The following is a 24,744-nucleotide window of genomic DNA, read 5'->3' on the forward strand; positions in this document are numbered from 1 at the left end:
GCCCCTGAAATGAGCCTTAGCTGTATGAAGTGCCCCCCATCTGCTGGAGAGGCAGAAGGGCTTTGGGTGCTGAACTTCCAGGGCTCACCCCTCTGCAGCACCCACCCATACACCCCCCCGCCACACAAACAGCCCCCACCCGCACCTCCCCCTGCTCCCCCCGCGGTCTCCGCTCTCCTCGGTCCTCCGCCGCCCCCTCCCGGCCGTGCCCGGAGCTCCGCTCGGAGCCGCCCCCGGGGGCCGCTGGGCCGGGATGGGCGGCCCGGAACCGACCAGCTCCAAGCGTGGGGAGGGATGCGGTCCCATAAGGCGGGTGCGGAACGGCCCCCGGACGGGAAGCGGAGCGGAAAGTATCGGCGGCCCCGCGGCGTCGCTGCCGTCAATGGTCCGATTGTGCGCCGGGAACAGATGCGGCTTTTCTGCCGCCGTCAATGAGGGGCTGTGCGGCCCCGCAGAGGGCAGGGAGCGGCCGGGAGGGCGCTGCTGGAAATGTCAAACGAGGGGCGGCTGCTGGAGCCCGGGGGCGTAGGTGGGGGGGGGACGGGGGTGGGGGGGCAGGCGGGGGTGGAAGCGGCCGCGAAAGTTCGCGATGGAAGGACGGAGGGATGTTTGAGATGTTTGCAGGCTGCCTCACCCCGAGGACCCGGCTGGGATCCATCCTTCGGCTCCCACCCCGTCACCCCGCCCAGGTCTGGCCGATCACTGCAGGGCGGGGGACAGGGGCAGGGATGGTCCCTCGGAGGCCGGAGGTCCCGGGAAGCGCTGCCTGCAGCACCCCCACCTTTGGGGCGCGTTTATGGCCGTGTAACGGCAGCAAGGGGCCGATCCTCCCCCCGGTACCGCTGGAGTGCGGCCAAAGCAAAGCCCGGCACGGCAGAACCGCGAGGAGTTCCCCCGATAGGGCCGGGCTGGAAGAGCGGCCACAAAAGGAGCCGCCCGGAACCATGGCCGGAGATAAGAGCCGGAACCCGACGGGTGGCACCTGCAGCCGGCGAGATCAAAGCCGGCACCTGCGTGAGGGCTGGCAGAGCAGCGGGGACGGGAGGGCACACGGGGTGACACACGGCACCGGGACACAAAGATGGAGGGGTGGCACTGCACGCGGTCCTGCCCCGGGCCGGCACCAGCAGCAGCGCTCGGGGGGGGGACACCGCGGATTTGGGAGCGGATTTGGATTGCTGTGTCGTGATGGGGAAACTGCGGCACGGCCGCGAGTATCGGCACAGGCAGGACCGGCAGGGAGCAGAGGAGCTGGGTGCGCAGGGAAAGGAGCCCTACGGGACGCTCTTCTGGCTTAAAAAAGCGGTTCGGTGTTTCCTGTGAGCCCAAAGCCCGTCGGCTGGCAGAACTGCTCGCCCCGACGGTCCGCAGAGCCCAGCACGGCTCAGCCGCAGCTCCCGGCTCCGAAATCCTCCATCTTTGGCTGCAGCCCTTCCCAGCAGTTCGCTCTTCCCGCGAGCCGCGTTACGGAAGAGCGCCGGAAAAACACCCGAGGGTTCGGGATGGATCGAGCTGGGAGGGAAAGGGAAAGGACTCCCGCCCCCCCTGGGCCCGCCCCGGCCCCGCTGCCGGCCCGCCCCGCCGGGCTCCGACCTACAGCCGCCGGGCCCCGAGCGGCCCCGCGTAGGGCTGCAGCCCCGCGCCCGCCCGGCCCGGACCCGAGGTGAGGGCGGCGGGAGCGGCGGGCGGAGGGGGCTCGGTGAGGGCTGGGGACGGGGCCGCCGCTCGGAGGGACCGCGTCGGAGCTGCCGGGACCGCGGAGGGGTGGGGCGGCCCCGGGCATCGCGGTCGGGCGGGACGCGGAGCGGGGCCGGAGAGGGGGCTGCGTTCCGTCGGGCCGGGCCGGGCCCCGCGGCTCGGAGTGAGAAAGGGGAATCCTGGGGGGTCTGAGGCTGGGGGTGCCGAGCTGCTCCCCGGGGCGGTGGGGACCCACAGATGTGGGGTGCTGCGGGACACCCCACGGTAATGGGAATCTGGAGGTGCTGCGGGGCGCTCCATGGCGATGGGGACCCAAAGAAGAGAGGTGCTGCAGGGCATCTCATGGTGATGGGACCTGGGTGTGTTGTGGGGCACCCCACGATGCTGGGGACAGGGAGAGCTGAGGGGTGCCGTGGAGTTCCCTGGGACACTGGGGGTGCTGTGGGGAACCTCATGGTGATGGGAACCTGGAGGACTGGGGGAGCTGTGGAGCTCCATGGAGAGCTGGGGGTTCTTTGGGGAACCCGATGGTGATGGGGTCCTGGGGTTGCAATGGGAGCCCTGAGCTGCTGTAGGCACATGGTGTGCAGTGGAGTCATAGTGGGGACAGCGCGATGGCACGGGGTGTGGGCAGAGTTGGTTGTGCCCTTTCTTTGGGGCAGGGGGAGGGGTGATGAGCATCCAGCCCCAGCCGTACCCATCCAGCCCCAGCCGTACCCATCCTGCTGCACTGCTGGTGGCATCGCAGGGGACGTGCAGACGTGTCACCACAATGGCTCCATGCGAGGATCCCGAATCACAGCGGGGTGCTGGCAGCTCCGGCCCTCCCGCTGCGGAGGAAGCTGTCTGTGCTCAGTGCTTTCCCTTTAACTTTGGGCTTTGGGGCTTATCGCTGCGCGCAGCTTCGAGGGAAACGTGCCTGCAGAGATAAATCAGCTGCAGTGGCCAGGGCTGCTCTGGACTCTGTTCCTCTCACATTCCTCATGACCTCAGTGTTTGGCTCGGAGGAAGGTTGCCGAGTGCTGTCAGTGTGTCCGGCCACAACCATCGCCCCGCTGCAGCCCCACGGATGGCACAGCCAGGCCGGGCCTGGCACCACGCTGCCCCTGCCTGGGGAGATGGCAATGCCAGAAGCGATGCTTCAGCATCAGTGGGGTTGGCACGGGGGGGTCCTGCCGTGGGAGCGGTGCCCGGGGAGCAGGGGGTGCCCGGGGGGCTCACGGCCGGCTTTGCCCATCCCTGCTCTCCATGCCCTGACCCCACCTGCAGCTACAAAGGCACCGCGGTTCTCCTGCCGCTCTTTGAAGCGGTGCCACGCGCTGGCGGCTGCGGGACGCGGGGACAAGGCCGGCTTTGTGCGGCCGAACCCAGCAGGTGACGGCGGAGAATTAACCCTCTCATTACGCTGTGCCACCCCCGCCTGCCTCCGCTGCCCGTGCCCAGAGCTGCTCTGATGCTCTGCTGTCCTGTGGGCAGGTGGGTGCACACACGTGTCCGGCAGCGCTGGGGAAGGGCAGCATTTCCCGAGCCGTGCAGGGAGCATCGTATCGCCCGGCTCTTATGGGGCCGGAGCGGGGCTGGAGCGGGGCCAGGGCTGTTCCTGGCTCGGCCCCAGGCAGGACAATTCCCGGTCGCGGGGCGGAAGGGAGCGCCGGGGCCGTGCGGCCGTTCCTGTTGCTCTCCTTCCTCCCTCTCGATTCACAGCGGTGCTGGGGGAAGTTTATCCTGGCCTTGGCGCTGCTTAACGACCTGCAGGGAGGAAACCGACCGGCTCAGCGAGGAGGGGACGCGCTGCGGTTTGGGGGCTTGGGGCTCCCCTCTGCGTGGCTTCAATGGGGTTATGGGGCACAGAGTGCGGCCCCAGAGCTGTGGGGATGGATGCAGGCAGCCCCGGGGACACCACCGAGGGATGAGAGCTGCCTGCCATGGGTCAGGGAAGGGGAAGGGGCCCTTCCCAGCACAGGGATCGCAGTGGTGCGGCTGTTTCCCACCCGGCAGCTCCGTTCCCTCTGCCCTGTGATGCTGCAGCAGGTTGGGGCTGAGCAGTGGCAGCTCCCTGCGCTGTGAGCTCACCCCTGGAGCGCAGCCCACGCTGCCATTTCCCTTCCTTCGCCTCCCGTTGGGTTCACAGAACAGCACAGCCCCTTTGTGAGCCTTTTTCCTGCAGGGAAGGGAAGCTCTGATTCTCGATGCTCCTGATGCTGGGTGCCAGGCTCGTGGGCGGGCGGGCATCCCGCTGGCTCCTGCCCAGCCTGCGCGTGCCTGGCTCCTGGGAAAGCCAGGCTCCCATTTCATCTCCCCCCCACCCTCCTCCTCCTTCCTCTTCCTTCCCCCCCCCCCCCCCCCCCCCCCCCCCCCCCTCCACTCCTCCTGTGCTTTCATCAGGGAACGCAGCCAGGTTCCTCCTGGGGGCACCGAGCGGCCCCCGGTGGGGTGGGAGATGTGGTGCAAAGCAATGGTGGGCGCTGGGAGCTGCTGGTGGTCTCATGGCTTTGTGAAGCAGCTGCTTGTGTGATCCTGAGCGGATTTTGTGCTGCTGAGGGCTCCGTGCCCTGCTCCTTCTCCCCACTCTGACTCATGGCTTTTTGCACCCTCGGAGCTGGCAGCACAGTCAGCCCAGGCTGCAAAGCATTCCTTAAATGTACAAACAATCCCTGGGAGCAGCTCCAGCCCTCAGGCACCGGGTGGGACCCAACCAGATTCGGGGCATGGCTGCAGGGATACGGCCCGGCTTTGGGACTGGGGTACCCCAGCTGGGGGAGCGCTGTGGGGCTGGGGGGGGTTGGCCTGGATCGCAGCGTTCTGCAGCATGGGGCCCCGCTGTTGTTTCAGGTTGATGGTCCCCTGCTCAGCAGCACCGCAGGGAGAAGATGGCTCAGCCCGCACACCTGAACCAGAACCTGCCAGGTAAAGGGACCGGAGCTGCATGTGGGGATTGGGGGTGGGGGGCACCACCAGGTGCAGGGTTGACCTGAGCCATCCCAATGGGTTTCCTCATCCCGGCGCTGAGTTCAAAGCGGAGCAGAGCCCAGCAGCACCCAATGGTGCCACGGGTGCCACGGAGGGGCCGACCACCACATCTCCACCAGCAGCATCTCCATACAGCGCAGCAGAAATGCCCTCGTGCCTCCATCACTGCCTGAGCATCTCTGCTTGCCTTGCAGATCTCGGGGGCCCATTCCTGTACAGGGACCAGGATGACGGCGAGAAGAGCTCATACTCAGTGGAAACCCCCTACGGGTTCCTCCTGGACCTGGATTTCCTGAAATATGTTGATGACATCGAAAGCGGCCAAACGCTCCGGAAGGTGCCATTGCCACGCAGGGCCAAAGGGACGCGGCCGCAGCCCGGATCACTGCGCAGCCCCAGCAGCCACCCCAGTGGCTGGACCTCCACTGAGTCCCTGGCCTCCACAATCAGTGAGGATGGAAGGAGCGCGATGCTGCTGTCCCCGTATGGCCGGGTGGTCCCAGAGGCCCCTGGCAAACAAACCTCGCTCCCCACGTCCCCACCGCCCGCGGTGCGGCTGCTCCCACCTCCTGCCCGCAAGTGCCTGGCACGAAACCCGCAGGTGGAGAAGACCCTGTTGGAGACCAGCAAGAGGCTGGAGCAGGAGCAGAGCCGCTCGCAGCCGGGCGCCCCGAGCCAGGTGCACCCATGGGGGCCGGCGGGGTCTGAGGGTCAGCCGGGCTCCGTGCGGATGAGCCCCGGCAGCTCAGGGCGCAGCACTCCGGCTGCAGGGCTCGGGACGGCCCCACTGCAGCACGTGAGGGAGCAGATGGCCGCGGCCCTGCGGCAACTGCGGGAGCTGGAGGAGCAGGTGAAAACCATCCCGCTGCTGGAGATGCAGATCTGTGAGCTGCAGCGGGAGAAGGCGAAGCTGATGGAGAAGCTGTCGGTGGAGCCCAGCAAGGTGTTGTCGGATCATCCTGATGGGAGTGAGGAGCATCAAACAGAGCTGGAGGGTGAAGTGGAGCCAGCGAAGGGACGAGCGAGCAAGATAGCGGAGCTGAGGAAGCTGACGGAGAAGCTGGCTGTGCCAGAGCGGGGCAAAGCCATGGCAGGCAGGCCCAGGGCTGCAGAGAGGCAGTGCCGCTCCGTGGCGGTGGGCGAGGAGCGCTCCATGAGCGATGCTGTCTTCTACTACCGATCTCAGCGGGACGGCAGCGATGTGCTGGATGGGAAGGAGCGCCGGGATGTGGCCGTGTGGGTGCTGGAGTCCTCGCTGGGTCTGGCCCCGGAGGCAGAGAGGGAGCTGGAGCTGCTGCAGCAGACGGTGGGGCACCAGAAGGACGTGATCGCCCTGATGGAGGGGCACCTGCAGGAGGCCACGCGCGAGCTGGAGGAGCTGCGCATGGAGGTGTGTGCCCGGCAGCCCCGCAGCTGCGTGGACAAGGAGGTGACGGCCCGGCCGCAGGTGGCCGAGGTGCTGGTGGAGGCGGCGGTGGCCACACAGAGCCGGGCAGCTGGAGACAGCGTGGAGATGGCGGACGTGGCCGTGGGCTGTGCCCCGCAGACCGCCTGCATTGGGGTCAGCTGCCGGCCCCACGGGCAGGACGTGGCTGTGGGGCCTGATGCGGCTGTGGGCCGTGAAGACAAAGGCAGCCAGGCTGATGTGGGCCCCGCCGACATGGACCCCATCAGCACAGCCCCCCTCTACACGGGCCCTGCTGACTCCAGCCCTGATGACACGGGGCCCCCCAGAGCAGGTCCTGTTGATACAGGCACTGCCGACCCACATCGCACCAGCACAGACCCCACAGATCCAGGCCCCGCCGTCCCACTGTGTGAGCAGGTGGAGCCCCGTGTGTGCGATGCCGGATGCCAGCAGCCCCCCCTGGGCAGCCCCAGTGCCCCCACAGCACAGCGTGCAGCAGGGCTGGAAGCAATGGGGGCTGCCACGCATCCCACAGCCCTCTCAGCAGAGGTGGAAGATGTCAGCCAGGTGCCGGCACAGGATGGCAGAGCAGCCCCCAGCCCTGCAGCCAGTGAGTTGGGTGGGGGCTTGGGGTGCTCCCCGACTCACCCGGCCCTGATCCCATCTCTGTGCTGCAGGAGCCCTGAAATCCATCATGAAGAAGCGGGACGGACCTCCTCGGAGCGAGGCTGAGGGCAGCAAGAAGAGCCTGCAGTTTGTGGGCGTGCTGAACGGGGAGTACGTGCCTGGGGTCCTCTCAGTGCCGGGGGCTGCACCCTCCCCCAGGCATGGGGCAATGGGGGGGACCGGGTGGGTGCAGTCACTGAACCCCTGTCTCTATGCAGGTACGAGAGCACATCCAGTGAGGAGGAGGAGGAGGAGGAAGGAGACAGCTCCTCCGAGAAGGCTTCAGCTGACAGCTCTGACAGTGAGGAGCTGGGGGGCACCAACGACACATCGGAGGAGGAAGAAGAGGAAGAAGCTGTGGGTGGGGATGGACAGAACGAGCTGAGCGGGCAGCAGGAGGGGGAGGGGACCAGCACGGCCCCCCCAGAGCCCCCCGAGGTGAAGGAGAAGTAAGTGCTGCCTGTACTGCACTGCTGCTGATGGGAAAAACACTCATCTCCTGCTGAAGGCAGCAGGCAGGAAAAGCACCGATCTGCTGAGGAAACCCTGAGAGCGGGGCTGCAGCTCTGCCTTTCCTGCAGGAGTGAGGGGGAAAAAAAGGCATTTTTTAACAAAGGGCCTAAAAATGGGCTGATCGGTGTGTGAGCATGTCTGTATAAGGCTGTTTGGCAGGCTGGACCCCCCGGGGACACAGAACTACAGCAATGGGGACCTTCCCTGGGGAGGATACAAGGAATCGGGGGGAGGAGTGAAACCTCAGGGCTGGAGGGGTGTGGGGGGGAGGCAGGGGCTCTGTGCCCTTGGTGCCATAACCACCCTTGTTCCCCCAGGTTCGAGCTGAGCCCCAGGATGCGGGAGGCCTGCCTCATTGTCAAGACCCACCTGGGCCACCCCACAGCCACCAAGAGCAAGGAGGCGGTAAGTTGGGTGCTGCAGCTGGGGTGGGTACCAACAGACCAGCCCTCCCCAAGGATGGGCCAGCAACGCTCACACCAGCACTTTTCTTCCCAAAGCACAGCCCAAGTATCCCAAAATCCCACATAGACTCGGGGCTGTCCCTGCACGGGGCTGGGCTGGGGGGTCCTTCCTCTGTGCCATGCAGAGGCTCAGCCCCATCGCTGCCCACAGCTCGCCAGCAGCAGCCTGGTCCTGCAGGAGTGGTTCCGTCTGTCCAGCCAGAAGTCGTCCGTCCCTGACACGGTTGCCAACCACCTCCTGGCCTTTGCCGAGCTCTCCCCAGCCCTCCTGACTCACGTGGTCAACCTGGCCGATGGGAATGGCAACACAGCCCTGCACTACAGCGTCTCCCACTCCAACTTCCACATTGTGAAGCTGCTGCTGGACACAGGTTGGTGCTCCCAGGTCTGCACCGCCCATAAACATCCCACTGCCAGGATGCACCGGGAGCAGCAGCCTCAAACCCCTCCTCCTCCCTTCCCACAGGGGTCTGCAATGTGGACCACCAGAACAAAGCTGGTTACACAGCCCTCATGCTGGCGGCCCTGGCAGCTGTGGAGCAGGAGGATGACATGAATGTGGTCAGGAGGCTCTTCAGCATGGGCAACGTCAATGCCAAGGCCAGCCAGGTTGGTGCAGGGTGGGGGCCCCCACGTCCTGACCCCCTCGAGCAGCTCCTGGCTCCACGGTGAGCCCACCATAAGGGGTTGGTGAGTGGGGAGGGCATCACATCAGGAGCTCCTGGGGGCAGCAGTGGGACAAGCGGGCAGCCCAGCTGGAATTGAACCATCCTGGCAGCATCCCTTGTGTCACAGGCCGGTCAGACAGCGCTGATGTTGGCCGTCAGCCACGGGCGGCAGGAGATGGTGGAAGCCCTGCTGGGCTGCGGGGCTGATGTGAACCTGCAGGATGAGGAAGGCTCAACTGCTCTCATGTGTGCCTGCGAGCACGGCCGCGTCGAGACCGTCAAGCTGCTGCTGGCTCAGCCCACCTGCGACGTCTCCATTGTGGACAGTGTAAGGCATCGCTGCCGGGGCCTGAGCACACCCACCCACCCCCAGGCCCAAACCCAAACCCAAACCCCTCCCAACTTTTCTCCTGTCCTCCTTAGGATGGTAACAACGCCGTCACCATCGCGTTGGAGGCAGGACACAGCAACATTGCAGTGCTGCTGTACGCCCACCTCAATGGGACAAAGGCGCAGCCACAGGTGAGTGCTGCAGCCCCTTGTAAGGGACACAGAGGTGGCACCGCACTGCTGGCAGGGCTGCCTGGTGGCACAGGGAGGGGAACAGGGCTGTGACACAACGAGAGCAGCTGACAGGACACAAGGAAGGTGCTGTGGAGGCAATAACAGCGTCCCACGGGTGGCAGATGCTCAGTGCATCTTTGGTGGCAGGGAACAGCCTCAACCAGGAGCCATATGAGGGCTCTCTGGTGACATTCGGTGACTCTGCTCCCTCTCTGCAGCAGGGGACATCAGCAGCGGGCACCAAGAGCACGGCCAGCCCAAAGAAGCCAAATTAGAACGACCTTTGGATCCAGCTGTGCCAACTGGGCATCACCAGAGCCAGGCTCTCACTTGTGTCCCTTCTCCTGCTGCTCCTTCACGTGCTGAGTCGCCCCCTGAGGCTGCAGATGTTTCCCACCTCATTGACAGCAGGCAGACCCTGCACAGGAAGCGTCCCATGGTGGGGGGCACCGCGGGGCTGTGGGAGGGCGAGCGGCAGCAGCAGGAGGGGGGACGTGGAGCAGCTGACTCACGGCCACAGCAGCATTTCCAGACTGAAATATGCGCTCATCTTCCCTGGCATTTCCTTTCCCAACGGAACCCTGGCTCTTCTCTAACACACGCACACCGAAGAAAAATTTATATATATATACTAAACAATATATATATATACATATATATATATATAAAAGTTGAACATCAAATCACTCAATGTTTTGATTCTCTTAATGGGAGCCAAAACTTCTGAGTGCTCAGGGCTGCAGCCGAGCGGACAGAAGGGAGATGAGAACCACAGCTGCATTTAGGGACTGACTGCCCAGCCTGCGCCAGGAGCCACAGGGATGAAAGTCACTCCACAAGCATTTCCCATTTTAAAAGTCCCACGGCCACCGACCATCGGGGGCTGTCACTGCCCACAGCTCGGCCTCCCCGAGGGGAGGAGCGTGGCTGCTGGCTCCAGAAATAGAGCAAGAAGAGCTCAGAGACAGCCCAGGGCCTGCAGAGATGGACGTGTATGTAGGAACGTGTGTCTGTGCAAGTGTGCGTGCACCAGGCAGGGTGGGAGCAGACGAGGTAAGGATGAGGACCGGCAGCAAACAGAACAAGGCTTTTGCATGTGAAGCAGGCCCTGAATCACCAAGGTAAGCGATGCTGCAGCCCCCACTGCTGCCCCTTGGCTCCTCTTCCTCCACTGACGCTCACGAGGTCTGAGCCATCTCACCAGCTGCAGCTGCCAGGAGCTGCTCTGGGCAGCAAGTCACTGCGCTCACCCCGTTCCAGCTTTGCACTGAAGTTACTACACGACGCTTCCAGCCACCCCCAGTACCGCTCTGTATGTACTCCATACTCACCGCTTTTGTTTCACGTCTGTTTACTGACATTTTTATACTGATGTTTATTTTTAAGACAAATAAAACTGAACCTTATTTTGAAATATTACAGCCACCATCAGCACTCTCCTGCCTCTTTGTCTGGGTGCTGCCCCAGCCCTCAGCCCTGCAGGATTATGAACTGCCTCAACCCACCCGTGATGCTTTTTATTTCCCAATGAATCATTTCAGAGCACAAAACATGAAGCCTGGATTCTGGATTCAGGTGCTGTGAGGTGAATTCTGGCCTGTCTCACACCACAGGACCAAGTGTAACTGAGACCAGATGCAGCCCTTTGCTCCCTGGGGTTGAGCCTGTTCAGCTGTAATGTTACAGAGCAGAACGAGGCTTTGGGGTCCATGAGGGCACAGTGACCACAGACACAACTGGGTACGGCCACAGCTGCTCCAGGCCGCCCCACTCACTACACATGCCCGTCCACCTGGCCACTCACAGCCGATGCCTTGTGTCACTGCTCAGCTGGCAGCCCTGCTCTGCGGCCTGTCCTCAGCACACCACATTCTTTAGTCGCTACCAGTGCTATGCTGGGAATGAAAAGCGGCCAGATAAGAGAACTCCACAGCAGGCTCCTTGCATTGAGAGCTCTGCTGTGTCACTAGAACCAAAGGAAGGCAAGGCTCATTCTATGGTCTGAAATTAAAGGGACAACAAAGAGGAATCAAGAATCAGATAAAGCAACAGCTCATGCACATACCTGACAATCCAAAGCCCAGTGATTTGAACATTCAATTCTACAAGTGTGCTCCTCAGCTTTTGGAAGCTCAAACTTTATTCCCAGTCACTGATAAGCCTTAATGGTGTTCAGGACACTGAAGGAAGATAAAGGTTCCCATAGACAGAACAATATGTGATGGGAGACCACAGTTATCCACTACAGACCTCAGTTAAAACACATCACAACCATCACTCTCAGCTGGCAGACAACACCGATCTGTCACAAGGGCAAAGTGCTTAAAAACACCTGAACTCTGACAGCTTCCAGACCAATTCTTAACACTTTGCCCTACCTCTACCTTTATTGAGCAGCCTAAAATAAACTACTCAGGCTGATGTTGTGGCAGGAGCGAAAGCTGAAGGAACTGACGTTGATTTATGGACACCTCCAAGAAGAGAGATGAGCAGTTGTTCTGTGTGGGTGACTGCCAGGACAGCCAGCAAGGAGCTGTATTTATAGCAGCACCGATAGAATTACTGAGAGCCAACACACTCAAAAGATACTGGAAAAATCCTTTATTGTGCGGCTGCAGCTCCTCGCTGCTCTCCATTCCCGCTGCTGTCCGTCCATCCGCGCTGTCCCAGGCCGCTCTACCTGCCCCCATCGCCCCCATCCTCTCGTTATCGGGGCGGTGCAGCCGGTTCCGTCGCGTTGCTCATCGCAGCCGTCGGGCCTCGCGCTCCGACTCGAGCAGGGTGAGCACGTCGCCCTCCCGCACCGGCCCCTTCACGTTGCGGATGATGGAGCGGCTCGTGTCGTCCATGAACTCCACACGGACCTGCGGTAATAGCAGCGCACTGTAACGTCAGCGCACTGTAACAGCAGCGCGGCCCGGCAGCCCCCGGCCCGGCACTACGGCCCGCTCACCTGCGTGCACTGCCCCTGGGAGCCGGTCCGGCCCAGCACCTTGGTGACCTGCGGGCACAGAGCGGCACGTCAGAACCCGGACAGCCCCCACCCGACACCCCCAGCCCGGCCCCGAGCCCCCACCCTGGCCAACTTGATGGGCTGCACGCGGCTCGTGTCCATGGCGGCTCTGACGGCAGGAAGGAGGAAGGCCTTCCGGTGCAGCCTTATATAGCGAGAAATCTCGCGAGGTTTACTGAGTCTCGCGACACTTAGCAAACCTCGCCGTCCGCACACCCAAATCTCGCGAAACCCAACACCCCATCCCACTGTGCCCCCAAGTCTCGCGAGATCCACCATACGCCGTCCCGCCCCTCCGCCCTTCACAGCAGCCAAGATGGCGACGGCCACCCGGCTCATCCAGCGGCTGCGCAACTTCCTGGCGGGGGTAAGGCCGGGCCCGCCCGTCCCGGTGCTGAGGCGGCCAGCCCTTGAGATTGTGTCGCCTTGCCTTACAGCGGGACCTGCAGGCCAAGCTGGCGCTGCGCTACACGGAGATCTCCAAGAGGTACCGCTGCGGGACGAGCCGTTAAATGCCTTTAACCCCCGTTAACCGCCGTTAAACGCCTTTAACCCCGTTTAACCCGTTGGCGCTGAGTCCCCCCGGCAGCAGCTCTGTCTCTCTCTCTCTCTCTGCAGGTCTCAGCCCCCCCCCCGGCTCCCGGTGGGTCCCAGCCACAAACTGGCCGGTAACTCGTACTGCAGCCGGGACGGGCGCAGAGAGGCCGGGCCGCCCCTGGTGGTCGCCTCGGGGCTGAAGACGCTGACGGCGGTGGCGCAGGGCGGCAGGTGGGTGGGAGCTGCGGGTAAAGGGTTAAAGGAGCTGAGCTCATTGTGCCTGTCCGTAACGCAGCCCCTTCCATTCGCATCTTCACCCCCAGCTCCGGCTCCGCGGTGGCAGCAGCCGACAAGAAGCCGGTGACACCGGGACCGGCTGCGAGGAAGTGGGAGCTGTCCAAGGACCAGCCGTATCTGTGATGGACACAGCGGGGCTGCACGCACAGCCGGGGTCATTGAACAGCCGGGGTCATTGAACGCAGCACCGTGTGGTAGCGCTGCAGTGGGCTCCATTGTGGAGATGCTCCATGGGATAGATTTGCACACACCACTAATAAACGTACTTAAACCTGTTGATTCTCCCGTTCTGTGTGTCGTGCTGGAATTACTGCAGTTATTGCTCAGTGACGTTATTTTATTAGGCCAGAGTATGAGTTTCAGCTGGGCACGTCTATGAGCTGTTTGTGGTATAAAGTCCTGCAGGGGAGACCCAGAGCACAGCCCCTATTGCAGGGATGTATTGGACGGGATGCGGCCCGGCCGTGACCCCGGCACTGATCCCGGCAGAGCCTGCTGCGGTTGGGCCGCCGTTCGCTCCGGTTCCGGTTCGTTCCAAGGTCACGCTCCTTTGGGCCGCGATTTCCCGCGGAGGGGGCGTGGCCTCTCGGAGGGGGCGTGGCTTCCTGGAGGTGGCGCGCTGTTCCGATCCCTCCCATTGGCCGAGGGGCGGAGCGCTGCGCACGCGCCCTGCCCACGTGCTGCCCGCTGTGTAGTCGCGGCGCTGTGCGCGGTACCGACATGGCGCGGCTGCTGCCCGCGCTGCTGCTGCTGCTGCTGCCCGGTAACGTGACCGGTAACGGGTCCGGTAACGGTGAGTGCGGGCGGCAGCGGCTCCGCGTCCTCTGCCCCATCGCGTTCCTCCGCACGCCCTTCGCTCTCATTGGCTGCAGCAGTCTGCGGCTCTCGCTCTTATTGGCCGGCGGCTCACGCACCCCGGGAACGGGCGGCGGGGCTCCCCAATAGCGGGTCCGTTATAGCGGGTTCCCTATGGTGGGTTCCTTATGGGGGGGGTTCCCTATGGGGGGAGTTCCCTATAGCGGGCTTCCCTTGTGTCGGTTCCCCCCGTTCCGCTCCGCTCACCCGTTCCCGTCCCTCAGGTTCTCTGTCCCGTTGCCCCCCCGGTCAGTTCCGCTGCTCGGAGCCGCCCGGTGCCCACGGGGAGTGTTACCCGCAGGACTGGCTGTGCGACGGACACCCCGACTGCGATGACGGGCAGGACGAGTGGGGCTGCGGGACCAGCGCGACCCCCGCGGTGCCCCCGGACAACGGCACAGGTACGGCCCGGTCCGCGGTACCGGGGGATGAGCCGGGAGCCACGGGCTGCTCGCGTGCACCCGGCCGAGCGGCTCCGGTCGGTGCCTGCGGTGCCGTGAAGCTCGGGGTGGGCGGAGCGGTGTCGTTACACGGACACGAGTTATTTATTGCTCGCTGACCGATCGTTCCCTGCGGGCGCTTTTGGGCCCCTTTGAAGCAGCCCGACCCGCCGCTTCTCGCCCCGGGCTGTGCCCGTCCAGCAGAGGAAGCGCTGAGCAGCCCCCCTCCCCCCGTGCAGCATCCAGGCGCCGCGGGGCTTCCTCAGGAAGAGCCTTGGAGTGTCTGCTGCCCTCCCTGCTGTGCACGGATCACAGGACAACAGTCACAATGGGGTTGGGTTGGAAGGGACCCCAGGGATCACGAAGCTCCAACCCCCGGCTGCAGGCAGGGCCACCAACCTCCACATTTCATACCAGCCCAGGCTGCCCATCCAACCTGGCCCTGAACAACTCCAGGGCTGGACGGGGCATCCCCAGCCTCTCTGGGCAGCTGTGCCAGCACCTCCCCACTCAGAGTGAACAACTTGTCCTTGGGCTCTGTGTTCCTTGACCCTATGGGCAGAATAGGTGCAGCCACCTTCCTTCGGGTTCTGCTTTTAATCAAGCTTTCCTCCTTGCTCGGTTTGTCCCCTCCCACCTTGACAGTCCTCCAGTCTATGAGAGGTCAGGAAAGTTTCCCAGCTGCAGGTGTAGGCTAATGGTAGCAGGAGCAGATAAGGCTTTGCTTCAGCTGATAGCGACCTGCCAGCGCTCCCGAGTGAGCTGTGGAGCTGTGTGTGTTTGTGCTGTTGCACAGTGTGCACAGCCCGGCAGCCTGATGCACTTGTGGCTTTTTCCATGGCAGAGGCTCCCACTGTCCCTGCTCCTGGACGTGCTCTGCCAGCCAGGAATCACGGCCGCATGTGGATGCTGATCACTGCAGGTATGTGAGACTCAGAGCACACTGTGATTCACCTTAATTAGTCTGGGGAAATGCCAGAACCTCACAGATCCTCCCCTCGGGCATCCTGCTCCATTCCGGCTGGCACTAACACTTCCATGCTAATTGTCCTTTATTCTTCAGGCTGCTGATCTCTCACTGATGCTTTCGAGCAGCAGAGCCTGGTGCAGATATCCAGGCCAGGTGCAGTGAGTGGTTCTTTGCTTATGCGCTCTTCTCTTTAGTGCTCCTGTGCTGCCTGGTAGCTGTGGGTGGTATCGCTGCATGGGGGAAGTCCAAAGCAAAAAGCAGGTCTGACATCTTCAGTCTTGAAAGCGCATCCAAGGAGCTGCTGGTGCCTGACAAGAGCCAGGCAGACTTGTTCTCCTGAGAGGTAAGTGCTTTGCCCCCCACGTGAAGGAGCCCCCCCTGCTGCTGCTCAGCCACACACCTGTGGCTTTGGTTTGCCCTGAAGCAGCAGAACTTCCCCTTCATTCCTCACTGCCAGCCACGAGAGCTCGTGTTTGACCTCAGGGATCAGTGTATGACCTGCTGTGAGAAGGTGCTGCCTTCTTTCAGTGCTCTGCTGTCCTTCCTTTGCTGCCGAGGGCTCTGAGCACTCAGACACATTTCCTGCTGTGGGTTCATTTCCCAAACTTCTGACAAACTGAAGTGGAACTGAATTTCATGGCTGAAGTGCTGCCAACAACCACGTGTTTTTGTGTCCTGTAACAGGGATCTTTTGCTGTGAGGTGGTGAGATGGGACTGAACTGCTCTGCCTGCTGCTCACCACGGAACCTGACTCAATTTGGACATGAGCTCTCAAATCTGGTTTGCTGTTACACTCAAATGCTCCCATTGGAAATAATGGGTCTGGATGGTGGCACCCAAAATAGGGCAGGACCCTTCCCCAGGGCTGTGAAATCACCCCTCCTAAAGGTGGTGGAAATTCCCTCACTCTTTTTGCCTACAAGGACTATTACTATTATTAAAGCTGCTTCTCATCACCGCGGCCTTTAACCTAAAGGTTTGATCCTCCATGGAGGTGCAGTGCCAGGTCCTGTTCTACCACCCCCTCAGCAGAGCTCACCGAGCCCACATCAGATGTGCACTCCCTGAGCCTCCTTTTGCTGGAGGCTTTGAATGTTTGGTGTCTCTTGCTTTCAGCTTGAAATAATGAATTCCTTGGGTCAGATGCTGGGAGCTCTGCATTGGGAGCTTTGCTTTGCAGTTGTTTCTGCATGGCTCTGTCCTGTGTGTTTTGTGGAACTGACAGTGTTGGAGCTGTGTTGTGTGACCCAACAGCAGCTCAGCACCTCCTTCCCAGCAGGGGAAAGGAAAAGTAATTGTAATATATATATATATATTTAACAATAGCACCTTTCTTCATTCCCCAAATCCAAAGCACAGCATCGTACCGGACATTGCAATCACCCAACCTGTCCCAGCTGAAAGCAGGGCAGGAGATCACCGACCTGTGCCTCTAATCCAGTGCTGAGCTCTGCTCTGTGTGCTCCTTGCCAGGGCAGACACTGTACAACAGCCTCAGAGCAGAGCATTCTGCTCGTGTGTAGTGTGAAATGTGCAGCTGTAACCCATGGGATCAGCTGGGCATGTTGCAGCACATCAGTATTTGTTGTACTAAGAGGTTGTGTGCATGACCTTGCCTCTGTTCCCATAGGGACAAGTAGGGGTAGCTGCTGGGAAATGATAAGGAAGAATAAAGAATGTGAAGCTGGAATGACTTTGTGAATTTGCCTGGTTTTTGCATTACTTTTGTCTCTGTGGGCAGATGGGGACAGCAGGGGGGGCAGGTTGCCCAGGGAGGCTGTGGATGCCCCATCCCTGCAGGCATTGAAGGCCAGGCTGGATGTGGCTCTGGGCAGCCTGGGATGGTCATTGTGGTCGTTGTGGGCTTTTTCAACTCAGGCCATTCTGATTCTGTGACTGCAGTGCACAGCAGTGAATGGAGCATTGGGGGTGAGGTGTGCAGCTGGAAGGTGACAAATGGAGCTCAGTCTGAGGATAAGGTGGAGGGAAAAAGTGCTCATTGTTCTTCCTTAGAGCAGATGGAAGGTGTGGGGTGCCTGGCGGGGCAGGGGGTGTTTCAGGTGCCTCAGCAGGACTGTGAGGGCTGCTGCTGAGCTGGTGGTGTCGGGGCCATATGGCAGAGGTCAGCTGTCAGCAGCCTGTCCTGGATCATCCTCTTAGCTTGAGCTGCTGAGCTGACCCGTGCTGTCCTGCTCTGCTGGGCTCTGCGGGCAGCAGTGAGGCTGGAGTGTGAACTCAGGCTGCTTCTTCCCACTGCAGGCTTTGCTTACTGACCCCTGAGTGCTTCGGGCTTGAAAGCAAGGCCGTGGTTATGGGTCTCAAAGACTTGGAGTGCATCTGTGACAGCCATTTCCCTTCCTCTGTTCCGTGCCAGAAATGTTTCTGTTGTTCTGATCCCTGGGCTCAGTGGCTTTGATTGTTGTGGACTGGAGCTGCTTTTGAGCCTCATGGCAGCTTTGTGCTGTGCTGCCGTGGGCTTCTGAGGGATGGGCTGGGAGGTGCTGAGTGCTGCCCTTCTCTGGGTGATGGCAGGGCTGGGGCAGCTGCATTTGTGCTCACGTGCTTAAGGAGCAACTGGGGCCAAGAGCTGCCCCTGCTGTAGGCGTACAAAGCTGGTACCAACCTCTTGGCTGCAACAGCAGGGGTGTCCTGCTGGGAATGCTGTGAGGTGCACCAAGCACACACAGCTAATAAAAACAGAGTGAGGGAAAAGTTCAGGGCTGGAATTAGTTCCTTATATAAAGGGTTACTGCTCCAATCTCATTAGTGTCTTAAGGAGCAGACACTCAGCTCCTGCAGCTCCTGCAGTGCAATCTGCTCAGCAATCGGCTTTGGGAGCCCAGCAGGTGCCACCACAGCCAGAGCAGCAGCTCGGGGCATCGTCCCAGCAGCCGGTGTGTGGGGCAGCCCAGCATGGAGCAGCAGCTGCCGCCCCACATCCCATAGCTGGGTGCGATGGGGCAGCCGGGGAGGCGGCGAGCGAGTCTGTCTGCCAGCCTGAGGGCTGGGGCACGGCGGGGCTGCTGCACACCAGAGGAAGAGGAGCTGCACATCCCATTTGCACAGGAGAGCCTGGTGAAGCAATGGAGCTCCATGCAGAACGTGGCAGACCGGAGCCAGGAGGACAGCAAGGTCCCCGTTCGAAGGAACAAGTACTTCCTCAATCTTAATGTGGGTGGCAAGTTGTTCCACATCGCCTGCAGGGTGGTGGCCCGGTACCCCGTCACCAGGCTGGGGAAGTTGGCCACCTGCACCGACCCCACGAAGAAGCTGAAGCTCTGCGACGACTACTCGGTGCAGAAGAACGAATACTTCTTCGACAGAGACCCTTCCATCTTCCACTACATCTTCCACTTCTACCGCAGCGGGGTGCTGTGGATCATGGACGAGATGTGCCCCAGTAACTTCGTGGAGGAAATCGAGTACTGGGGGATCCACCTGAAGTACTCCCAGCGCTGCTGCCGGATCCTGTTCGAGGAGAAGCAGGACGAGCTCAGCGAGTACCTGAAGATCCAGAAGGAGCTGGAGGCGGAGCTGGAGCCCACGGACTCGGCAGAGCAGTTTGAGGGCAAATGTTTGGGGAGGTTCCGCAGGGCGATCTGGAACCTCATTGAGAACCCGTATTCCTCCGTCCCGGCCAAGATCATCGCCGTCATGTCCAGCTTCTTTGTGCTCATCTCCATCGTGGGCATGACGCTGAGCACGGTGGAGGAGATGAAGCATAAGACAGGGAAGAAGTGGATGGAGCAGATGGAGATGATCTGTGCCATCTTCTTCACCTCCGAGTACCTGATGCGGCTCATCTCCTCCTCCAGCTTCAAGAACTTCCTGCGGGCAGCGCTCAACGCCATCGACCTGGTGGCCATCCTGCCCTTCTACATCCAGATCCTCTTTGAAAACCTGGATGAGGGAGAGACGCTGTACCACGAGGAGCTGCACAAAGTGGAGAACGTGAGCAAGCTGGGCAAAGTGCTCAAACTCATCAAGCTCATGCGGATCTTCCGCATCCTCAAGCTGGCCCGGCACTCCACAGGGCTCCGCGCCTTCGGCTTCACCATGAGGCAGTGCTACCAGCAGGTCTGCTGCCTCTTCCTCTTCATCGCCATGGGCGTCTTCACCTTCTCCGCTCTCATGCACTCAGTGGAGCACGACGTGCCGGGCACCAACTTCACCAGCATCCCCTACGCGTGGTGGTGGGCAGCGGTAAGGAGGGCTGCAGTGCGGCTGTGGGATGGGGTGGAGGCAGCGAGGAGCCGAGCTGAGGCTGTCAGCCCTTCCCTGCTTCCACCTCCACCTGCTCCTTTTCCCAAGCAAACCCACTCTCAAACCCCATCTCCTGCCCCAGCTCTGTGCTGCATGGCTCTGCTGTGTCGGTGCATCGCCCCGTACTGGAGCTGCAGCGTGGGTGGGTGATGGCATTCAAGGCCAGGCTGGATGTGGCTCTGGGCAGCCTGGGCTGCTGGTTGGTGATGCTGCTGACAGCACAGGGTGCTGAAACTCAATGATTATTGTGACCCTTTGCAACCCAGGCCATTCTATGATTCCCCCCTCCAGGTCAGCCTCTCCACTGTGGGCTATGGGGACACAGTGCCTGACACAGTGCTGGGCCGGATTGTGGCGTTCGGCTGCATCTCCTTTGGCATCATCCTCAATGGCATGCCCATCTCCATCCTCTACAACAAGTTTTCGGACTACTATGCCAAGCTGAAGGCACACGAGAATGAGAGCAGCCTCTCACTGAAGCTCTCCCGGCGGCTCCGTCTGAAGCAGCGCGTCCTGCGGCGGCTGTCGGAGTGCTGCCGCTCCGATCCCCACGGCCACCACTGAGCCCCAGCACCGGGTATGTGGGGAGCTGAGCTGGGGAGCAGGGTTTAATAAAGCAGCCTCAAACCGTGCTCTGTCTCGGGTCATTGGCGCAGAGCAGCATCATGACAGCAGGATGATAAACGCTGCCCCTGTTCAGCAGCTCCTGCACACTGCTGTGTCCGTTGGGCTCTTTGCTGTTCCCTCAAAGCACAGCACACATATGGGAGCACTCAGTCACCCCTTGTGCTGTTTGGAGAGCATGGCCAGGGCAGCAGCACCCACTGCCTGCACCCCCCCCAGTGCCCACCCCACAGGCAGCATCATCACAGAGGGAACCCCACTGAGAACAGCACGTTTAATAGTTCCTCTGAGTTCATTTTACAAAGCACAGCAATGTACAGGCATTTACAGGACACCGATTTCGGCCATATATTAGTGCTCTCACTATATACATATGGTACAGTCACTGCAGGCAGGGAAACCTGCACAGAATCAGCCCTGAGTCCAACCCTGAGCCTTCCCAGCACCAACAGGGTCACCCTCAGCAGAGCTGCTCTGCAATGGAGGGGGGGGGAGGTCTCTGCATCAGTGGCAGCCGCAGCTCCCAGCCACCATATCGTCGTACTGCTTGAGGACCACGTTCTCATCGTCGTCGAAGTAGAGCAGGTTGATGGAGTGGAGCTTGTCGGGCACACAGCAGGGGCTGCTGACGCCCTCGCTCAGCTTCAGGGCGTTGATGATGGACTGCACAGTGGCGTGGTTGGTCGGCCGCATGTTCTCACCCAGGGGGAAGGGGCAGGAGCCCCGGCAGTGGTAGGCGTTGTAACCCCGGGGTGAGATGATCCACCCCGACCAGCCGATCTCCTCGAAGTCCACGGACAGGGGGTGCCTCTGGCAGGGCTGCAGTCGGTCCACAGAGCGAGCGCTGCGTGGGCCGGTCAGCTTGGCAGGGAAATCCCGAGGCTGGGAGGCTGCCAGAGATAAGAACCGTTCTGTTAGTGAGAGCATGAGCCTGAGAGGAAGGGCAGAGAGCGGAGCCACCCCTTGTGCAGTCACTGCAGATACTGGGAGGTGACAGCTCTGCAGCCCCACGGTGGTCATCAGCACGGGCTCAGCTCTGAGCTGGAGCCTTCAGGCAGGGACCTGGGCACGGCCCCATCTGTGCTGCACCCACCTGGCACTCCGGCCATGGGCAGGGATGCTCCTCGGCGCCCATCATCTGTGAACAGGACCAGCATGGGCTTCTTGCTCTCATGGTGGTCCCCGCTGGATGCAAACTGCACGGTGGGGGCCTCGAGTGGGCTCCCACCCAGACCATGGACCGTCACCAGCAAACCTCGGTTGCTGCTCTCATCCTGGGTCCAATCCCGAACCTGCGGAAGCAAACATAGAGTCACCACAGGGTTGGAGCTGCAGCTGTGTCCCCATGTGCCCAGGACGTGGCAGGGTGGGCGATCGGACAGCAGCAGCACCGCAATGGGGCACCCACCCACCCCCACCCCTCCCTACAGGCTGCACGCCCCGACCTCAGGCAGGCACCACTGGCCCAGAATGGAGTGAAATGGGTTAAAAAGGTTCTCAGGTGCAAAAAGGCCATTTCTTCCCTCCGTGCCATCCATATACACACTGTGGGGGCACTCACAGCCTGCGTGATGGCAAAGACCTCCCAGCCCGAGCCCTGCAGTGAGAGCAGCCTGGATGCCAGCAGCTTCTGTCCTTCGGGGGAGTCCGGCTCAGTCTTGTCCAGGATTTGGTACACGCTGACCTGGGGATGGAGGCAAAGGGCGGTGAGCAGCCATGGCCTGGGGGGAGGAAGAGGATATGGGGGGGGGGGAAGGATGGATACAGGGAGAAAGCAGCGGCACTTCACTGCTGGGCACAGCTGGGCACATCCCTGCCCCCATCCGCACCCCAACCCCCTCACCTGGTCTTTTGGGGCTCACCTGACAGAAGTGGTGCCTCCTGGGCCCCTCAGTGGCTCTCGGCCACAGACGGAAGAGGTGCAGCTCCGCCGTCAGGATCTTCTCGTTCTTGGCCACGCTGGAGAGCACAAAGAGGAACCGCATCTTCTCGCTGTGAGCTGCAGGGAGGGACAGGTTGGGAAGTGAGACCAAACGGCCCCATCCCACAGCCCCCATCCCCAGCACCGCAGGGACCCCCCCCCTTACTTCTATCCAGGAAGCTGCGGACCGTGTTGCCCTCCAGGACGTCGGGGTTTTTGGTGACGCCGTCGGCGTTGGCCACCGCGTTGAACAGATCCACCATGTACTGCGGCGGCTGTTTGACGTGGGCTGGGGGCGGCGGGGGGTCCTCCATGCCAAACACTTCCAGCAGCTTCTTGAGAGCCTCAGCCCTGCGGCTCTCCGGGGACGCCGGCCGTGCCAAGGCCAGCAGCAGCAGCACAGCGCCCAGCATGGCTCTGTGTCCCAGCCCCAGCCAGACTCCCCTCTGCAACCCCAGCCCAGCATTTATAACTGGCTGGAAAGATGGATTGGAGTCAAATATGCACATGGGCAATCAGGAGGGTAAAGAGAGCTAATAGCCATGCTAACAAGGTGCAAAGACGGGCACCCTGCACCAATTAGCCCCAGTACACAACGGGAGGGGAGGGCTGGGGGACAAGGACAAGGGTCCAGCTGTGCCCCTCTGCAAGGCTGCCCTGACTGCCTTTGCTTTGCATAGGAGATTAACTGGATTTTAATGACAGCACTAATGGGACCAACAGGAACAACCGCAGCCAGGCTGGACCGGGCCGCATCCCCTCCTGTTCCCATGCAGTTCGTGGCTGTAGGGTCTCTGTGCTGGGATCAGAGCCCACCTCTTGCTTGTGCACATCCACACAGTGCACCCCGAGCTGCACGGCCAGCTGCCATCTGTCCTCTACCCCAACCCCACATTCCAATGGTGAAAGGGCCATTAATTATCCAGAATACACAGAGAGGTGACCACAGGCTGGGGTTAATTGGCAGAGGAAACTCTTCACATCCTTTCCTTCCCCTTCCCTGCCCGCCAGCATCCCATAGGACCAGGGCTGCTCCCCACACAGCCCCGAGGTGCCCACCCCCCCATTCCCCTCCTGCCCACATTCTGCCCATGCTGTGCACAGAGCAGCTGCCAGACACCACACGTGCAGGGCAGCATCCCGGGACGTTGGGGCAGAGCTGCCAATTGCCTGCAATGTTTACCTTACAAGCTGCCAAGCATTTTGCAGAGGGTTCATTTCCAACGAGTGCTGCTCTCATTGAAACCAGCGGCTCTCATTGATAAAAGCCACCTTCTGCCATTTACATACAGCACAGACAGTCTGGCAGGGGTCTCACAGTGGCCCCACCTGATGAACCCCCCCCCGCCGCACTGCTGGACGGCCACCCCTGCCCACTTCTGTACAGGGCTGGATGTCCCCCATCCCCTGTGCCCAGCTCTGCCTTCCTCACCCAAGGGTCTGTCCCTTCCTCCCAGTGGAGCTCAAAGTGCCCACGCAGAGCTGGGATTTCTGCCTTTGGGGGTTGATCTGCCCCCTCCCGGCCTGAACCAACCAGCAGAGCATCCCTCTCCTGTCCCCATCCCACCCCACGGGCTCCGATGGCACTGCGGGCAGGGGATGGCACCGGCAGCTCCATCGGGTTATTCTGCAGCCCACTCCACTGCAGGGATGGATGCAGCCAAAGCAGAGGGTGCTGCCCTGAATCCGCTCAGCTGTTACCCCCAGAATCAGCCCAGGAGCTGCAGGGCATCACTGCAGGGCGGTGGGCTGGGGCAGCCGGCAGCTGTGCTTACCTAAGCAGGCGGGATCCCCCGAGGAGCAGCGGCCCCAGCTCCTTCCCACCTCAATTTCCTGCACAGATTTGCAACACAAAGGCACGAAGATCCCCCTCAGCACCACGCTGGGGACACCCCGGGGGACGGCCCCAATACACAGCCCAGGGCAGGCAGACCCAACCAAGGAGGTTTTGGGGATGCAGCATCCAACCACCACAACTGTTTCCCAAATAAACCCCTCTCAGCTCCCTCACTTGGCTTTGGAAAGAATCCCCCATCCCCATTGAAGGCTGTCGGCTGCTTTCAAGTACGGATGGTGACTCCTTATGAGAGCCCCGGACTGCTGGAATGGGGGATGTTTTAATCACGATCCCTCATGGCTGAGGGGCAATAAAGGGCAGACCCCCCCAAGAGCAGCACAGCCCAGGCTGCTGTGGGCAGGTATTGCTCCTTCATCCCACAGCTCTCCATGCTGTGACCAACTCATGCTGGTTTCCAAGCAATGTGCAGGCAGAGAATGGTAACAGCCTCCCCCAGAGCCCCCCTCCTCCTGTGCCAGCAGCAAACATTCATCTTGGACAGCAGAAATGCAGGAGGAAAGTGGCCCTGGGGCAAAGGGAAACCCAGCTGAAGGGGGGGGGGGTCAGTCGGCATTTCCCAGCTGGGCCGTTATCACCCAATGAGGCACCATCAGCCACCCCGGGGACAACTGCACCTTCCTGTCACACCTGTGGGGTGCACGGATTCTCCCAGCCCTGGAAATGAGCACTTGAGGCTGCCCGTGTGTCCCTGCAGACCCCCATGGGGTGGATGCCACCAGCCATTCCATTCCCTCTGACTCAGTGCAGCACCGAAGGGCCCCGCTCTGCTTCAGCCCAGCAGGTTTTGCTCTGTCTGGGACAACTGAGGCTGCAGTTCTCATCTCTAAGTGACTTTGGCACCACTTTAGTGGCCAACACTTTACAGCTGCATGTGTAACTGAATCCAGAGCTGCTCCCAAAGGCCACAGACCCACGGTGAACAAAGGGACCCATTTTGTCCTGTCAGGACACCCCACAGCATCCCTGAGCCTCTGCTCGTGGGCTCAGCCCAAAGACAAACCCTGATTGACCTGC

The 24,744-nt window shown here is 61.4% G+C and overlaps 6 protein-coding genes across 12 annotated transcripts; 4 read left to right on the forward strand and 2 right to left on the reverse strand.

The window, feature by feature from the left end:
• Positions 1 to 272: 272 nt before the first annotated feature.
• On the forward strand, positions 273 to 10,379 carry KANK3 (KN motif and ankyrin repeat domains 3). Of its 4 annotated transcripts, none has more exons than XM_015886579.2 (11): positions 273 to 385; positions 4,531 to 4,605; positions 4,863 to 6,686; positions 6,754 to 6,853; positions 6,961 to 7,191; positions 7,573 to 7,660; positions 7,871 to 8,090; positions 8,186 to 8,328; positions 8,515 to 8,715; positions 8,811 to 8,909; positions 9,170 to 10,379. In XM_015886579.2, the coding sequence occupies exons 2-11, from the start codon at positions 4,569 to 4,571 to the stop codon at positions 9,224 to 9,226; spliced, it is 3,000 nt and encodes a 999-aa protein (XP_015742065.1). In that variant the 5' UTR covers positions 273 to 385; positions 4,531 to 4,568; the 3' UTR covers positions 9,227 to 10,379. The 4 variants fall into 4 exon arrangements, with proteins under 4 accessions (XP_015742065.1, XP_015742066.1, XP_015742064.1 ...); XM_015886580.2 differs by lacking the exon at positions 273 to 385 and adding an exon at positions 665 to 689; XM_015886578.2 differs by lacking the exon at positions 273 to 385 and adding an exon at positions 1,564 to 1,663.
• Positions 10,380 to 11,537: 1,158 nt separating this feature from the next.
• RPS28 (ribosomal protein S28) lies at positions 11,538 to 12,139 on the reverse strand. Its single transcript, XM_015886584.2, has 3 exons — positions 12,028 to 12,139; positions 11,905 to 11,952; positions 11,538 to 11,815 (listed from the first exon to the last, which is right to left on the reverse strand). The coding sequence occupies exons 1-3, from the start codon at positions 12,064 to 12,066 to the stop codon at positions 11,693 to 11,695; spliced, it is 210 nt and encodes a 69-aa protein (XP_015742070.1). The 5' UTR covers positions 12,067 to 12,139; the 3' UTR covers positions 11,538 to 11,692.
• A 30-nt stretch (positions 12,140 to 12,169) lies between these two features.
• On the forward strand, positions 12,170 to 13,077 carry NDUFA7 (NADH:ubiquinone oxidoreductase subunit A7). 3 transcript variants are annotated; one of them, XM_032440968.1, is made up of 4 exons: positions 12,170 to 12,331; positions 12,402 to 12,451; positions 12,583 to 12,732; positions 12,797 to 13,077. In XM_032440968.1, the coding sequence occupies exons 1-4, from the start codon at positions 12,281 to 12,283 to the stop codon at positions 12,975 to 12,977; spliced, it is 432 nt and encodes a 143-aa protein (XP_032296859.1). In that variant the 5' UTR covers positions 12,170 to 12,280; the 3' UTR covers positions 12,978 to 13,077. The 3 variants fall into 3 exon arrangements, with proteins under 3 accessions (XP_032296859.1, XP_015742072.1, XP_015742071.1); XM_015886585.2 differs by having other exon boundaries at positions 12,200 to 12,331; positions 12,825 to 13,077; XM_015886586.2 differs by lacking the exon at positions 12,583 to 12,732 and having other exon boundaries at positions 12,170 to 12,451; positions 12,825 to 13,077.
• A 317-nt stretch (positions 13,078 to 13,394) lies between these two features.
• CD320 (CD320 molecule) lies at positions 13,395 to 16,754 on the forward strand. Of its 2 annotated transcripts, XM_015886582.2 has the most exons (5): positions 13,407 to 13,591; positions 13,878 to 14,054; positions 14,938 to 15,015; positions 15,258 to 15,406; positions 15,748 to 16,754. In XM_015886582.2, exons 1-4 carry the CDS (start codon positions 13,519 to 13,521, stop codon positions 15,401 to 15,403), a joined length of 474 nt encoding a protein of 157 aa, XP_015742068.1. In that variant the 5' UTR covers positions 13,407 to 13,518; the 3' UTR covers positions 15,404 to 15,406; positions 15,748 to 16,754. The 2 variants fall into 2 exon arrangements, with proteins under 2 accessions (XP_015742069.1, XP_015742068.1); XM_015886583.2 differs by lacking the exon at positions 15,258 to 15,406 and having other exon boundaries at positions 13,395 to 13,591.
• Positions 16,755 to 17,557: 803 nt separating this feature from the next.
• LOC107325575 (potassium voltage-gated channel subfamily V member 2-like) lies at positions 17,558 to 19,958 on the forward strand. Its single transcript, XM_015886587.2, has 2 exons — positions 17,558 to 19,267; positions 19,619 to 19,958. Exons 1-2 carry the CDS (start codon positions 18,020 to 18,022, stop codon positions 19,889 to 19,891), a joined length of 1,521 nt encoding a protein of 506 aa, XP_015742073.1. The 5' UTR covers positions 17,558 to 18,019; the 3' UTR covers positions 19,892 to 19,958.
• A 253-nt stretch (positions 19,959 to 20,211) lies between these two features.
• On the reverse strand, positions 20,212 to 22,926 carry LOC107325334 (bone morphogenetic protein 2-like). Its single transcript, XM_015886070.2, has 5 exons — positions 22,039 to 22,926; positions 21,814 to 21,950; positions 21,513 to 21,635; positions 21,045 to 21,243; positions 20,212 to 20,841 (listed from the first exon to the last, which is right to left on the reverse strand). Exons 1-5 carry the CDS (start codon positions 22,379 to 22,381, stop codon positions 20,456 to 20,458), a joined length of 1,188 nt encoding a protein of 395 aa, XP_015741556.1. The 5' UTR covers positions 22,382 to 22,926; the 3' UTR covers positions 20,212 to 20,455.
• Between the last annotated feature and the right edge of the window lie 1,818 nt (positions 22,927 to 24,744).

This window comes from Coturnix japonica, chromosome 28, assembly GCF_001577835.2.
Source record: "Coturnix japonica isolate 7356 chromosome 28, Coturnix japonica 2.1, whole genome shotgun sequence".
NCBI classification, from domain to species: Eukaryota; Metazoa; Chordata; class Aves; order Galliformes; family Phasianidae; genus Coturnix; species Coturnix japonica.